Source organism: Perca fluviatilis, chromosome 18, assembly GCF_010015445.1.
Source record: "Perca fluviatilis chromosome 18, GENO_Pfluv_1.0, whole genome shotgun sequence".
Taxonomy (NCBI): Eukaryota; Metazoa; Chordata; class Actinopteri; order Perciformes; family Percidae; genus Perca; species Perca fluviatilis.
The window spans coordinates 12,220,024-12,237,056 of NC_053129.1; the positions used below are offsets into that span (position 1 = coordinate 12,220,024).

The following is a 17,033-nucleotide window of genomic DNA, read 5'->3' on the forward strand; positions in this document are numbered from 1 at the left end:
ATCAGCGGGAATCTCGTGTCTGCATGCGCACGTCGCTGCTCGTTTGTCAGTGTGAGCGATGGAGGATTTCGCTGCGTTTGAACGTTGCAGCAGGAGGTCGCTCGCTCTCTGAAAAACACTCTCAGCTGGGGAAAGGAGCACACATGATAGGTTTTCGGGAAAAAAAAAAGAGAGAGACAGGCCTGACATCAGAAAGCGTGCCGATGTTTAGATGTGCGGTGACAGCCTCTTTCTGCGGTCTATGCCGGCCTGTAATGTGTCACAACTGGCATAGTAGACACAGTGCTCCCACAAATTGTCAAATTTAGCGCTGCTTTTATAATATATGACATGCCATATATTTACATCACTTATCTTACAGAATCTGTTTACTCTCTTTTTATACTGTGTACTCAAATTCTTTGCAACTTCATCAATAATGGATATACCTAGCCTTGTGGTTAGCAGGGAAGAAAACATGCTATAAGACCATTTATATACAGTAACTGTCTGCCAGCAGTCTCTCTATCGCTTTTATATCATTGTGTTCTGTTTTTCTTTTCAGAGAGCGAGCCACCTCTGCGGCAATAAGGGAACATTATTGCCATGGTGACACCCACGATGCATTGCACACAGCAGACTTTCAGACGAGCAGGCCTCAGAGAGGCTGAGTTTAACCCTCTACCTTGCAGGTCGGCTTTGGTGAAACCAACTTTGTTAGCGCAGAAAGAAAATAAACAGAACAGAGCAGAGCGAAAAAACAAGAGTAAAGGTTAGTGAGGGACCAGCATTGTTAGTGTTCGTTAAACTACAAAGTTTGTCACTTTGGCAGAGTGAAACAGGGGAGAGCGGGTGTGTTGATTTGTTCAACTCCCGAGAAAGATCCTACATGGTGTTTTTTCTTGTTATAAAATATATTTTTAAGTGTAATTTTGGCTTTAAAAATCATGGCCAATTCTTGTTTTGCTCATAAAGGCCACTATGCATTACTTTAAACTTATCTTAATCTTCTGCTGCCCTCTAGAGTAAGAGGCTATGCAGAGGCCCGCACCATAACACAAGGAACATCATGTACTTGGACACAACTGAATTTTAAATTGGAAAAAGTAATGATTTAGAATATCTAATATAGATTGAAACAGCCTGAAGCCAAATGAGATTGACTTGTGCTTAAAATTATAAACAATAAAGAGACATCAAATTAATAATTGTGTTGCTGTACAAACACCACATTAGCAGCAACTTCTTTGGATTCTCTAAAAGTAAAAAGCTAGTTTACATTACGATGGAGATTTTAGGTGCTGGTGAAGAAAAAAAAGCAGGTGGTGAGTGTTTGACTGCAAGTAGCAGCATTTTACTATGCAATACATTTAAAATATTTTTCTTTATTAAGTTTTAGTTTCATTTTCTTTCATAATCTGGGTAAACAGGATGTTCGTTAATTTGTTATTCAGGTTTCCGTACTTCCATTTATCTTAAAATATATTGATGCAACATAAAAAGTTAACAAGCCATTATTAGAGAAAAAGAAAAAAAAAAAAAAGATGTGAAAGACAAATTTTAAGTATTTTTCCCTATGATGTGGCAAATGCCTGGCGAAGGAAGGGAGAAAATAAGTGGGATTAACAATACCAGCGAGTGGCTTTAAGGGCTACTGAAGAGCCTTCTAATTAGACTAATACATCTCACATGGCAGGTCATGATTCTTTTACGCAACAGGCCATCTGTACCTTCACAGCCACGCTCAATCTGCCCGCTGCGGAAAAGGGCGTCGTTGATGAGATCTGGCAGGCGGCCGTTGAGATCAACTGAGGCCAAACAGCCTTGGAAGCCCTCCCGAGAAACCACCAGCTTAGGGAGGTTCTGGTACATGTTGGGTCCCAAACCTCCAACAAACAGGTCGCCTGAAGGGTGAAAAGACACGCGAGCATGTAAGTGAGTTCGATAAATATCAGGGTTACTTTTGTACTAATAATTTCTTTCAAAATAAAAACTATTTCTTTATTTTTTAAGTAAACCTCAGTTCAATGATAACCTCTTTCGTGTGATGTAAATAAGCAAAAACTGTCATAGGATGCAATGGAGTCTTTATTATTATTGACACATTTACTGATTGAGGCCCTGTTTACACGATGACGCTCGCGGGTGAAAATGAAAAACATTTTTATCGGATGTGCCTTTCGTTTATACGGCGACGGCGTTTTGGGGGCTTAAAAACGCAAAAAAGTGAAACCACCCTCCAGAGTGGAAATCTTAAAAACGCTCCACCGTCGCGTTACCGTCTAAAGGGTAAAAACGCAAAAGTCTGAAGAGAGAGGTGTGGAGAGAGACGAGAAAAAGGCGTCCAGGTAGTCTGTTGTTACAGAGTAGGCTACAGAAATTATAGGCTCCTGTTATCTAAAATAATTTCTATGTAATGGCTCAATATTTAAATGATTTCGACAATGTGGATAAGGTTGTTATAGTTCGATGATGATATGTATAGGCTATTCATTTGAGCCAGAGTAGGCGACAACGTTGCGGATGAAGAAAGAGAGAGAGAGAGAGAGAGAGAGAGAGCGAGAGGCAGCGGCCAGCGGGCAGAGGAGGGTCTGCTCCAGCCTCCTCTGCCTCTCGCTCTCAAGCAGAGGCTGAAGGGCCGCGAGGCTCAGGGTATTGGTAGTGCTCCCGTGGGTGCTGTGCTGTGGCTTATCACGGTCAACTGTGCCGGTCATCATCAGACAAACATGCAACTCCACCTCCTCGTCTTTCCAGGCAAGCTTTTGTTGTTCGCTTCGACATGTTTTGGTTTCGCGCTACTAAGGAGAGAAGTAGAAGGAAGGTTCTACGCAGGCGCGCTGACTTGGTGGTGTTGTGTGCATACTACATCGAATTTCACACACTTTTGCGTCACCATATGCACGCAGATTGCCCCCCCAAAACTCTCGTCTAAACGTGGAATAAAAAGTGAGAACGCAACGCCACTTTTGCGTTTTCTCTTCAGATCGTTTCCATCTAAACATAGCCTGAGATTACTGTGCTTTTTTATTTTGTGGCTAGATACTATACTTGCACAATTAATCTTGAATGTCTTAAAGGTCCCATGGCATGAAAATTTCACTTTATGAGGTTTTTTAACATTAGTATGAGTTCCCCCAGCCTGCCTATGGTCCCCCAGTGGCTAGAAATGGCGATAGGTGTAAACTGAGCCCTGGGTATCCTGCTCTGCCTTTGAGAAAATGAAAGCTCAGATGGGCCGATCTGGAATCTTCTCCTTATGAGGTCATAAGGAGCAAGGTTACCTCCCCTTTCTCTGCTTTGCCCGCCCAGAGAATTTAGCCCACCCATGAGAAAGAGAGAGACATCATGGCTTTCAAACAAGCAAAGTGGCAGTTGGTCAAGGCCACACCTCCACCCTCCACCTTGCCCCCCCTCTCTCCTCCTCAATAGCTACAGACACAGAAATGGCACATCCTAAGGAAAGCTCATTGTGGGACTGGCTCTAGTGGCTGTAATTCTGCACCAAGGCTGAATTTCGGGAAAGAGACTTCAGATACAGTATTAGGGGACCACTAAGGTCTATATAAAAGAGACTTCAGATACAGTATTAGGGGACCACTAAGGCCTATATAAAAGAGACTTCAGATACAGTATTAGGGAACCACTAAGGCCTATATAAAAGAGACTTCAGATACAGTATTAGGGGACCACTAAGGCCTATATAAAAGAGACTTCAGATACAGTATTAGGGGACAACTAAGGCCTATATAAAAGAGACTTCAGATACAGTATTAGGGAACCACTAAGGCCTATATAAAAGAGACTTCAGATACAGTATTAGGGGACCACTAAGGCCTATATAAAAGAGACTTCAGATACAGTATTAGGGAACCACTAAGGCCTATATAAAAGAGACTTCAGATACAGTATTAGGGGACCACTAAGGTCTATATAAAAGAGACTTCAGATACAGTATTAGGGGACCACTAAGGCCTATATAAAAGAGACTTCAGATACAGTATTAGGGAACCACTAAGGCCTATATAAAAGAGACTTCAGATACAGTATTAGGGGACAACTAAGGCCTATATAAAAGAGACTTCAGATACAGTATTAGGGGACCACTAAGGTCTATATAAAAGAGACTTCAGATACAGTATTAGGGAACCACTAAGGCCTATATAAAAGCATCCAAAGAGCACCATGTCATGGGACGTTTAACATGCTGTTAAATCAACAATCCCTTAGGACCAGCGCAATCACTGGTATTCAGTGGTAGGACAAAGTCTTTACATCTGTATAGTATGTGATAATCCAAGCTATTACCTATTGTCCGTCAAAAGCAAGGATAGTTAAAATCTCTTGTGGAAAATTCATATGTGGACTTTTAATCAAAATGTTTAAGTACTACTAATTTAAAGTATATGCTCTGTCAGGAAATCAAGTTGACAACACTTTTTTGTGACATAAAGTAGTCACAAAAAAAAGATTAAAAAGAAAATCTGATTTATGACTCGGGTCTGACTCGAGTCATGTGTAGGTATAATGCTGGGCATGCTGTTGCCGTTGCATGACATTCTTACACCTTCATCATAAAGAAAATAATTTTAATTTCTCTGAAAGCAATGATGTGGTACCATAGACTGTATATAAAGATGGACATGGCATCTCCACTTCCTCTCACTGTACGAAAGTGAAGCCAAAAATATCCTGGATACAGGCGCTGCCATTTTGTAATTTTGGAGTCTGCGCAGTACTGATCGGGCGGTATCGAAGTCCCGCCCGATACACCCGTCCGACCAATCGCAAGTCAATCACAGCTGACGTTTCATCCCATTTTTATAGCATCAAATAACTAATAAAAACCAAATGTATCAGAAAAATGAACGTTGGGAGATCACAATGTTTTGGTTTGACTGTTACAGTCTATAAAACCACCCGGGTCGTACCTTTGAGGTCGAGGTTCTTGGCTCCGTTGACATTCTGGGTGACTGACTTTGTGTCCACCTTGAGCGTGTGTGTGTTGGAAGCGTCTCTCGTGATGACCACGTTATGCCACTGGTTATCGTTCAGTGGGTTGTCACTGTTCCCCTTCAGCAGACTTGGCCCGTTCCCCAGGTCGAACACATAGTGGATAAACCTGGCAGAGGACAAGCGCAGCAGATAAAAACATCAGGGTTTTTTTAGTGTAAATGTGTGTGCGGTTTGCAGTACGTCTCCTTTTATCTTCCCAGACTGATTAACATTAATTGGAAAAACTCTCACAATCACCTTGCGTTGCTCTGACACTAATGGGAGTTAAACTGATAAAGAAAGAAATCTTCGCCGCAACGCGAGGATTTGGTTACAATGGTTTGTTACAAGATTACAAAAGGTGCAACAGAGACGTGGGACTGATTGTTGGGTCAGACTCAACTGCTGAAATCATAATGCCTTAAGAAACAAACTACACCCACATCAGCACTGCTATTTTAATTTAATAATTATCTCTGAACTACAGCCACGGAATAAAACATCAACATGCTGGCATCGTCACTGTCGCACTCACCCTTTGACCAGCTCCACAGCAATGAAGTCGTTCCCGTCCCCGCTGTTAAAGATGATGAAACCATCAGGCGATGTGGTTTTGAACTGAAAGAAGAGGTGCATTGTGGTATAGGCCTGCAGAGTGGCCAAGCCCAGGTAGCTGCCCTTGGTCTTGAATGTGATGGGGTCGGCGATGATGAAGCGTATGCCGAAGCGCGCGTTGAGCTCGCAGAAGTCGATGTCCCCGTTCTTGCACATGTCGATGTACTGCATGCCGTTGAACTTGAGGCTCTGTGGGGAGAGTTGTTGAGAGACGGTATTGTTGTAAATAAATTGTAAAGCACACTTTAATTATTTGTGTGTTTTTTAATTTAATTTGACTCCAGTTTGCCATGGTAACACAGTATGCAAAGCTGCCAAATGACCAACCTCCAATATTGTGTTTTGAGTAGTCATACCTAATCCAAGGAGATAAACATATTTTATATTCCATAATACAGTACTGTACCTTTCATTTAAGAAAAATAAGAAATACTTCTCAAAAGACACCTTTGGCCAAGAGGATCAATAATAATGGCTAAAGAAAACAACAGCATCCTTCGAGCTAGCAGAGCTACACGCTGAAAATGTCAGGTCCCAAAAAAAAAATTGGATCGTGCACAGAGCGGGAAATTAGCAGCCGCCACCAGATAATGGTGGTACTTTTTCTAAGTGGCGGGTGACTTTGCCTTGTATACCAGCCACAGTGGCGGGTGGATTGTAAAACATTCTTTGTAACGGATTGGACAGCTTTTGTCAAAGAATGCTGTTGCTAAGTAACAATGCACAATGGTTATAGGAGTCGCGTTACGTTACTGCTAATGAATCTACAACATTTCCGGATTTTGCTGCTTCATAATAAAAACATTCAAATACCAAAATAAATGAGGACTTTTATTGTGAAGAACTTATAGGAAATGAAACCGCCGGGGCTTTGACAACGCATATTAATAAATAAACTAACAATGCAAAGATCAACAAGCCACTGACAGAAATGTTCAAATTTATCCATTCAATAAATTATTATTTTTTTGTCTTAAACCCACCAGCCATTTTCATATAATAGGAAAGGTTACTAGGACAACTCAGCCCAGAGCAATTTTATTCTCTCCAAAATAAGTTTCCTTTTTATTTTTAAAGAACTATATAAAAAAGAAACTTTCACTGTCTCTCGCAACTTCATTACAACAAAAATACAAAAGACATCGCAACTTTTATTGCAATTTTTTACAAAACCTCCCGCAAAATCAGGCATTTTGAGCCGCAACAATCTAAAAAAAAAAAAAAAAAGGCCTCAAAATCCTGGAAGGACTGTTTAATGCTAGGTTACTGAGAGATGAGTCAATATTTTTTCTGTTCATTAAACATGTAGGTCTACAATTACTGTAGATTATGATTGACCAAACACAATTTAACCATGGTCTCGCAGGCTTTTTTCACATCACTTTTTATTTGCCTATATTAATAAAATATGTATTAATAATAAAAGATAATGTATTGAAGCAATTCAAAATATGCCAGTGCACCTTTTATAAATTGGATGGTAAAAAATATAAGTGGCTGGTAAAATTGGGCAAAAAAGTTAATTTCCCACCCTGATCGTGCAATAAGACAGGCCTGCTTCGTTCTTTCGGTAAATGACTGTAAAGATTTATGATTTGGGACCTAATGGCAGGATTGCTGTGGACAAAGTACACACAGTGATGCACTGGTAAGAGCAAATTACGTCTAACCATGTATCCAGCTAATTTAAATTGCTCACGTTACTGTATTGTGTGAACAGTTAACATTTTCTTTTATCTCGGTGCAAATGTTCCACGAAAACAAGTTCCTTCCCGAGACTATTTTGCAGAGCCACCTTCGCTGAGTCCGGAGCTAAGCGCCGCCCAGCACGACTGTGATTGGTTTAAAGAAATGCAAAAAACCCAGAGCGTTTTTTTCTCCTATCCTAGAATGTATGTGTGGTGTAGCCAGACCTTACCAGAGATGGGAAGTAACGAAGAACAAATACTTCGTTACTGTACTCAAGTAGATTTTTCAGATATTTTTACTTTACTATTTATTTTTGTGCCGACTTTTTACTTTTACTCCTAACACACCTCCTACTGCTTACATTTTACAAAATTGGCTCGTTATTTTAGTTTAAAATAATTTCAGTGGAGTTACCGTTATTTTTTCGCGTCATCAATACCGAATTCAATCTAATTGGATGGGAATATACGTTGCACTTGACGCACCACTACAAGACGACTCGACAGATTCATTCGCAGAAAATCATTGCGGTTTGATGGCGGTTAACGTTAGCATAGTAGTATGGAAGGCGACCTGATTGAAAATGAAGAAAACGGAGATCCCAGAGATTCAGCAGACAAGCAGCAAGACATTCCCAATCATCGTTGGCCTTATCTGAGAGAGATGTTTGAGATAATAGGCATGAAGAATGTGCTGCAAATTGTGCCAACCGAAACACCACGAAAGGCTACTTTTACACTTTAAGTAAATTTCCAAACCTGTACTTAGTTACTTTTACTTGAGTAAAGAAGTTAAATCAGTACTTCTACTTTTACCAGAGTTTTTGTTTTAACACAAGGATCTGTACTTCTACTTGAGTATGGGAAGTGAGTACTTTTGCCATCTCTGGACCTTACTCCACAGCCCTGTGGAGATAGGTCTGTCAATGGGACACTAATCTGTGACCAACGTTGGTTGAAATAATGCATCTGCTGCGTCGTGATGTTTCGCTTCATACCTGAAGATGCCCAATAAAGGGGGAGGGAGCAGACGAGACAAAGCGTCTCTCGGTCAAGATGCCCGTCTCCACGTTCTTGAACTCTAGACGGGTGTGATCGCCCGCCATCTGACCTGAGATGGAGGAGGGAAGAGAAAGGAGAAGAAGCCGATGGATGAAGCGGTGGAAGAGGAGGAAGGACACTGCAACTTTAACCCAGCAACAGCCCAGTTTCACTTTGTGTTAATCATGCTGATGTAACAATCCTACCAATGCTAACCAAAAATGGGGGGGGGGAGAATGGGGAAATCACAGACCAATAAATTGTTACATTAGGTCAGTATTACTATATTATTAATTATCAGAAACACGGCACAAGCAATTTTACTTTGATTTTCATGGGAACGTTTTTTTTTTTTCTTCCGGAAAAAAATACACCAGTATTTGTATGTAACTTGGCTGAATCCTAAAATTGCATCAGTGACAGATTATAAACCCAGACAAAGATATTAGAACTGTCTTCCACCCCCAAAAAAGGAGAAAAAAAAAAAAAAAAAAAAAAAAAAAAAAGAGGACAATTGTATGATCATGCACATCATGAATGCAACAGGGGAGAGCGTAAATTAGCAAAGAAAGAGTTTGCGAGAGTAATACCTTCAGCCATGTCGTCATCCACGGTGAGTTTGAAGTTTTTACCGCGGCGGACCACTCGTACTGAGTGCCACTCGTAGTCGTTGAGCTTTTGTCCGGCATAAAGAACCTCAGGGCCCTTGCCTGAAGAGGAGGGTTAGTTAGTCAAGGGACGGGGGAAGCACAAGCACAAACCAAATCTCTGTTTTCACAACTAATGCAACAGATTGGAGGAATCAACCAGGAAAAGACTTTTAAAGTTTTTTTGTTGGTTATTTTTAAACAATATTTGTAGTCGGATTAAAATAAAACTCTTTATCATATGGAGATAGAAGTCTTACTCTCCAAACAAAAATTTGGTTTTGATTTGACAACAGAGGAAAACAATACAACAAATCACAACTGACAGCAAAATAAAAGCAAACATTTGCTGTTACTCATACAAGGACTCAAAAGCTGTGACTAAGAGTTCTCGTGTAATTTAATACAACTGGCTCTCTTTCTCTCTTGCTTATATTCTGTAGTTTAGAAACTTTTAATGATCCTTCTTTGTTATACTTTGACTTAAATAGCCCGTTTTAACAGTTTACTTACAAAAAGGTCACAAATCGTACTGCTGTTTCACTGTACAGGTAGCTGTCATGACAAAAGGCCTGTGGAGATTGTGTAAGTTATTCTAGTAACTAACCACTAGAGGGCAATCCAGACCCACTCAACTCACAGTCCTGAATCTGCTGAATAATACTAAACTGAACACAGGGTTTAAATCCAAAGAAGCAGTGTTCAGCAGCAGTCACTTAAAGTCATTTGTATGCTAGATTTAGGATTTTAATTTGGTGACTAAACTCCTGTTGTCCATTGTTGCCTGGTACTTAGTGGGGAAAAAAGGTCTCCTTGGAGAAAATAAAGTCTAAAGTCTAATTGACCCAGCTCTGTAGACAAATACTAGTGTAAAGTCTCAAATTTAGGAAAGTATCTTTGTTGTGACTTCGATCAAAAATTCTAAATATTGAACTTTAAAAATATTGAATTCTTGGCACATTGTGGCTTGTATCCAGGCTACTGTGCAATGCTGTGATCGGTAGTATACTATATTTTGTCTGACTGCATTAAAAGGCAAACTTAACTAAACTTAATTATCTGTAACATTTAATAAAAGTATAACATTTAAATGACAGATTTGAAAGATCCATTTACAGTGACAATATGCAAAACCAAATGAATTAAATCTAAAAAATTTAATTAAATTAATAAAATAAAATAAAAGCATCTCCTTTAGAGTTTGAATTTGCAGCATGTGTGCAGTGGATTACTAATTAATGACAATAATCAATCAGTAAGAACAGAGGTCTACAATCTGTTCTCACTCAAACACATACCTGAACCCCCTTTTAAGTCTTTGTTCTTTCTCTCTCTTAATCTCTCTCTCTCTCTCTCTCTCTCTCTCTACAAGGCTGTGAGCACTTATGAAAATAATGAAAAATAAGAGTCCCCTTTATGAGTAACAGCATGTCTGCTAACACCATCTATATATCACATTATAGGCCTATATACTGTATTAAAATATGTGTTAAAATAAGGAGGGCAAAGACAACAAAGCAAGTGAGACACAGCAATATACTGTATTACAGTGTATTTGGGAAAACAATATAGCCCATAAAGTCTGAAAGTGTAAATGTTCAGCGAGTAGCTATAGGCATACAGGGAAAGATTAAGAACTAGTTGCCTGAATCAATTTGGAAAGTGGGCCATTTAAAATACATAGAGTACATGAAGTCAGATTTGCATAACTTTAATCTCTGGCTATTCTTTTTTTTCCCCCTCCTCTTATCTGAAAAATCCTCTTATCAGTCCCCTGCATCCACACATTTCTGCCCTTACATCTAGCACACAAGCTATGATCAAACATTGATTGTAGGAAGAAGGCTGCAGAAGAAGAATGTTGACTTACTGGAGTTACAGTTTATCCTGACACAGTCTAGATGGGGAGGGGAGAATAAGTGACAGATGAAATCGCATCCTTCAAGGTTACAGCTGCAGACAACCAAGAGCAAGAAAAGCCACCTTCCGGGGACGGTCACATGACCCCGGCGGCCATTTTAGCCTGGTTAGCTACTGATGGTCAATATCGCTATACTGATACTGGAAATCCAATTTAATCCCAATTCCAATTCTATTAAATTACTCTCAATGCTGTAGCCAATAATATCGTAACCAATGCTGGTTAATATTACTGTACTGGTTCGTGTTTGGCTACATGTTGACTTTCAAAATGGTCGCTTGCAATTTAATGGCCACATCGATTTTGTAACCCAGCAACTAGAGCCAAATTTTTTTACTAGAAGCACACTAAAGGGTGTAAATTTAGCCATTTTGTATGAATTGTCCTCAAAACTGAGGCTTTACATGTCTATGTCTCCATCCATGGGAGAGTGTTGAACCTGTGTTTGGCAGGTGCAGGTTGAAATCCATGTGACCAGGCTGGTCATGTGCCGTCAACCGCAACAGAAAAGTGGGAACAAACAGCCTCGAGCCACGCAGCACCAACACCGTACAGAGGCCTGAGGAGACCTTCTATCAGAGGGTCCTGTGTAAGTTACAAATAATTATGAATAATAACATGAATGTGCATTAAATGGATTTTGTTAGAATCTTAAATTCATTTAGATTTCAAAAGGTCCAAAAGACCACATTGCACATTAAAAACATGAAATATGGACTACAGGTGTTCCGTGTTTTTGACAGCTGTGGTAGCAGAGTGCCTACATGTTTATACTATACATGAGTTACATTCAGATATTTTGTGGGAACATATGCTTTATGTGGAGAGTATATATTCTAGGCTCACTGGTATAAAGGCCGGCACTCTACTTAAATGTACCACTTGTGCCACCATCTGCAGGCGCGCTGGGTGCTGTGGCATCGGGCTGTTTGCCAGACGGGCCGCAGGCTCGGGGCCTTTGAAGGGGTGAGTGCCATCTTTGAACAAGGCATGGGAGATGCCAGCTAGACCAAGGGTTACTAATGGACGGAGAGAAACATGAACCTGCTATCATGAGCAAAAATAAATAAATAAAAGACCACAGGGACAGACCTATGTGATAGGAATGCATTAGTGCAGCACTTAAATGTACAGACGCTTACTGTATATCTGCAGTTCTGAATAGATGGCGGAATATTATCTAAAATGTTGCTATCCAAATTAATGCATGTGTGAGAAGAACAGTGCCATCTATTAAGAGTAATTCAAGAAGTAAAATGCTGCGCATTTGGAAAAAAAATCTAATCTATTTGTACACAGTAATGAGCATGACTAAAATGATCTATGATCCGTTCAAAAGATGTGCTGCAGAGCATGGATAACTTTGTTACGTGTTAGATTGATGGATATAAAAGTCTACAAAGACATCTAAGCATCAAGGCAGAAAGATGTACAGTCCAGGCAAGTCAAAAACAATACATGCAACTACAAAGACAAACTACAAAAACTGGTTTAGTGTGTGTTAGGTCTGATATCATGTCTGGACCAGAAAGAAAATGAAAAGAAAAGAAAACACAAAGACAGTGAGGCTTCTTCTTGAACTGGAGGGGAGGTGAGCCAGCGGGGGCGGTTTATACGATACCTAGGTTGACCGTCAGTTTGACTCTCCCGCTGTCTAGCTCGAGCCTCAGCGTATCCGCTGACTCGCTGGACGTGGCGGCCATGAGCAGGCCGAACGCCCGCTGGGACATGAAGCGGAGGGACACGTCCTCGGCCTCTGTGTGCATGACGTTTGGTATCACCACTTTCATGAACATGCTGCCGTCGTACGACAGGATCGATGACTCTGTGACAAAATGAGAGACGGAAATGTCCCATTATTTGACATACAGTAAGTTTTAAAGTATGGTATCAACAACAGTAATGAGCAAAAGGTGAGGTTGTGTCCATTTGTGTGTCTGTGCTAAAAAGAAAAAAAAGGCACAGATACTTTCATACCAGCACAAAGTGGGACAATATATTGCATATGCTTCACCTTCTTTTTGTTTTTGCTACCGAAGCTTCCGATAAGATGAAAGAGAGTGTGTATGGAAGCAAATACACGCACACCCCTGCTCGGTGAAAAAAAGAGAACCTAAATTAAAAGCTGGATGCATGCATGTCCCTTATATTTTATCAATGGGAAACACACACACATACATGCCCCACATGCCCATACACACACAAACACACACACACACACACACACACACACACACAGCTCAGTGTGCAGAAAATTAAATCATCATGCTACTTCCTCCTCTACCCTCTATAGAAGTTGGTTACTCTAAATCGAGAAATCTTTTTTTTTTTTTTGGAAATGTCAATTAGAAGTGGAAAATGTACAACCCCTACTGCTCACACACTGAACGACACAACCGGTCTTTTAATTAAAAAGAGTCAATGAGAACAAATAGATCACGGCGGTTTCAAAGGCAGTAGGGACTATTCTGTTCCCTTCTTATGGGTACAAAATGGAGGAGAAAGCCAGAGTTAGTGCGGCAAAGAAAGAGGAAGGCTGTCAGCAGACTGGGAGCCTCTTGGGGAGAGAGAGACAGATTAAAAAGTGTATCCAACCATGACATACCTGTTTTGACACCTCAGCTTTTAAAAGGAAAAAAAAAGAAAGAAAAATAGCCCTGTGGCCCTTAGAAATGCACCACCATTTGGCTGCGTCTAGGGAAATGCTGAGGCTGTAGGTGAGAGGTTTTGTTGCATCTCACGAGGGAGGGGTTGTACCTGTAACCGATGCAATGTCGCATGTCACATTTCTTTTTTCCTTTTCCTTTTTACCCTGAGGTCCACTGAATGAAGTGTCATTTCCAGGTTGATTCGTGTAGAAAAATGCTTACCCATGCAAACAGTAATGCATTATTGGATTGCTTCACTTAAATGTTAAAATCCATGCGTTATGTTGCAAAATTCATATATAGGCAACGTGAGATCACTGAAGCATTTGTCTCGCCGAGCAGTTTACTGCTGTAAAAAATTAAATAAAAATATTCACACATTCGTCTGTCTTGCTTTTAGGGCTGTTGTAAAATCTATTCTATGAACAAGCTGCCGACTGTGTGGATACAGTAGCCTTGAGGATAATGAAACCTTGGCTCACCATTGTACTACTCAATTTTAAATTGCACCGGCTCTCTCCCTCTTTGTGTCTTCCTTCGCTCTCAAGAGCACTCGCATAAAAAGACACGGTCACACATCCACACATGCATTTCACGCCAGACAGTCCATAGATGGATCCCCTAACTGACAGAGGCATGTATCGATTTGGGAGCCAGGTCAGGTCCCAGGCCCACACTTGAAGGGGGAAAAAAATAAATAAAAAGGACAGACATGGAAAGAACCCTATAAAACTCAATGTGATGTCCAGTCTGGAGTTTAAACAGATGTGGCACAGCACCCTGGATAAAACTGTTTCAGAAAAATGTGTTCAGATGTTTGTAGCTATGGGAATTTGACATTGGGATTGAAACGGTCTCAAAAGTGTCATTTATACAAAGAAAAATATTCACTGGCTCTCAAGTACATATAAGAGGGAGTGTTTTCTTTTTTGAGATAGAGACGGAAAGAACATCAGCTATCCAATCACAGCTTGGGGGGGTGGTTGAATAATGGACAGAGGAATACAATAATCCATCCAATTGTCAAAAAATGTACAAAAACAACAAACGTCAACCTCATGATGGAGCTAGCGGAAAAGTCAGGAGATCTCCAAAGTCAGTAGAATGTGTCCTCTGGGGATCACGAATATCTGTACCAGCTTTCAAGGCAATCCATCCAATAGTTTTTGAGATATCAGTCTGGACCAAATTGGTGGACCAATCTCATTGCCCAAGATCATGCATATCTTAAGAATATGCAAATCTGCTCTGGGATTGATTTCCTTTTTTTTTAGCTGTTTTTAAGCTATGCATGGTTGCTAAAATGCCCCCAACCTCTTCTTAAGAGGCTGCATAAACACCTTCCTAACCAGTCAGTCAATATGTTCGACAGCTCCACAGTCAACACTGTGCTTAAGCAAGCAAACAACATAATAACATTCAGTTCAAAAGGTCAGTTTTTGTGTACAGCATCCTTTTTAGGACAAAGTAGTCCCCCATCATGTCTGAATGTCATCGATTCATCTCTGCTGGGATTGGCTGTGTTGTTGTCAAATGGCTTTTTATTGTCCAAGTGAGGAAAGGGAAGTATTTGGTTGACCGTGGTTCAGTGTATTTTATTCCCACTGCATGAGTCTCTCTGCTTTGAGTGGCAGAATACAAAAAACAGAGAAAAGGCTGAGGTTATTTTAAGGATGTCGACACGGTCCATTTGGAACCACAGAAGGAAGGTTCAAGAAGAAAGAAACGGGAAATCTCTTAAAATTCAAACTCCCGAGATAATTGACAAGCAGTCCAAGTCATCTGCCTCATCACACCATTCTTTACTGGTCAAAAAACAACAACATGAAGACTCAAAGAAGAAAAGAAGAAATAAGGTGAGGATTTAAAGATGTTGACACAATATCCTGTTTGTCTTTGGCCACCAAACATGGCCATTTCTTAGTATTTATTCTACATACGTACATCAAACTTTACCTTTCAGTCAGCGTGAAGAGGTACACAAACAAACCTACAGCTGTTGCTTTAACTTTGTTGGACTCTTTATTCCTCTCAGGAGTGGCCTTCTTCATAGGTTTATAGTGGTGGCTGGCCAACAGCTCTGCAGTACTGGGCACACACTCTTACAGGAAGAAATCAAAGTGACACACTTCCAGAATGCTAATGTTGCCCGGTGTGTACTGTATAGTCTCTCTCTCTCTCTCTCTCTCTCTCTCTCTCTCTCTCTCTCTCTCTCTCTCTCTCTCTCTCTCTCCTTCTTACAGTGATGAGATGAGTCCGTGTTGTGTTTACAATGTGTTGTGTTGCTCCAAAGTGTGCAGGTTTAAAGGAAAATTCTCTTTTATTACAACGTAGATCTTATTTTAGTAGTTTTGGTCATCACTCATATCAGTTATAAAAGGGATTGCTGAGGTCTGGGAACACAACAGCATCGCTACAACAAAGTCCAATGAGGCAAAAAACTCAGACAGGTTTTAAACAAGTAGACAGGTAACAGGTTGCCCGATGATCTAACCCACTTTATTTGGAGGTAAATCTGAAAGCGAGCTCAGTCAAAATGTTGGTAATAATCTCTCGCTGCTGTAAATCCGAATAACCTGGAGGTTTGTTTAAAACCAGTATGATCATTTGACCGCTTGTGTTTCTTGCCACATCTGGCTTCTTTCGTAGCATTCCCACATCTCACCAATCACCGCGTTTATTGGTAATCTTTTCAGACCAATAGGACTGATGGGTAAAACTATGCACCCAAAGCCCTATTCCTGGGACCTTGTGTGATTTAGAATTATAATAATAATTACACACACACATACATGTCCCACAGGTTGGCCATGAAAGGCAGCGTCCGCAGCCCCCCGCCATCCCATATCTGTCTTTGCGAAAGAGGGATATAAAGGTGTGCATACAAAAACCTTGAAAAAATGATATACAACCCAGCCAAATCGTAGACATGTTGATGTGCACAGGACTAATATCACAGGACCTCGGTGTCGGCGGGAATTTTTACTTGACAAATTACAGACATGGCAGATTCGCACGGGATTAAGATCGCAGACAACCTCCGTAATTATTACAAATGACTAGAGGTCACCAGGTAATACTAATAATAATAATCCCGTGCAAGTAGGGCTTTAGACCGAGATTGTATGTAATGCTAGCTTCAGTCTTTCAAGTTTCCAGCTGTTTAATTTTCTAACTCAGGTACCAAGGTAACTTAAAGCAAGTTATGCTATCATAAAGCTTAATAACGTGTCAGGACTGTAAATAAGTGAAAGCAAAGAGCTGAGCCAAACATCACTTTACATTTGTAGAGAATTAAACATCAGCAGGCTCTGCATAACTAAAGACTGCTGATGTGCTTCTAGTCATTCATAGAGCTATTAACAGGCCTCTGCAATATACTGCAGGTGATAGCACACCATGGAAACGCTGTGTGCGTGAAAGAGTGTTTAGACTTGTATGCCTACACACACACACACACACACACACACACACACACACACACACACACACACACACACAC

General features: G+C 40.5%; 1 protein-coding gene across 18 annotated transcripts in view; it reads right to left on the reverse strand.

Moving 5' to 3' along the window:
- nrxn3b (neurexin 3b) overlaps positions 1–17,033 on the reverse strand; it is a 330,684-nt gene that overhangs the window by 192,476 nt on the left and 121,175 nt on the right. For 8 of the 18 annotated variants that reach the window (XM_039781091.1, XM_039781084.1, XM_039781082.1 and 5 more), the window contains 8 exons: positions 12,505–12,708; positions 10,833–10,859; positions 8,906–9,025; positions 8,273–8,385; positions 5,507–5,775; positions 4,908–5,098; positions 1,710–1,883; positions 665–691 (listed from right to left, as the gene is read on the reverse strand). In XM_039781091.1, the coding sequence (XP_039637025.1) occupies positions 665–691; positions 1,710–1,883; positions 4,908–5,098; positions 5,507–5,775; positions 8,273–8,385; positions 8,906–9,025; positions 10,833–10,859; positions 12,505–12,708 (1,125 nt within the window). The remainder of the gene's footprint in view (positions 1–664; positions 692–1,709; positions 1,884–4,907; positions 5,099–5,506; positions 5,776–8,272; positions 8,386–8,905; positions 9,026–10,832; positions 10,860–12,504; positions 12,709–17,033) is intronic. The other 10 variants (XM_039781098.1, XM_039781093.1, XM_039781089.1 and 7 more) reach the window with 3 other exon arrangements.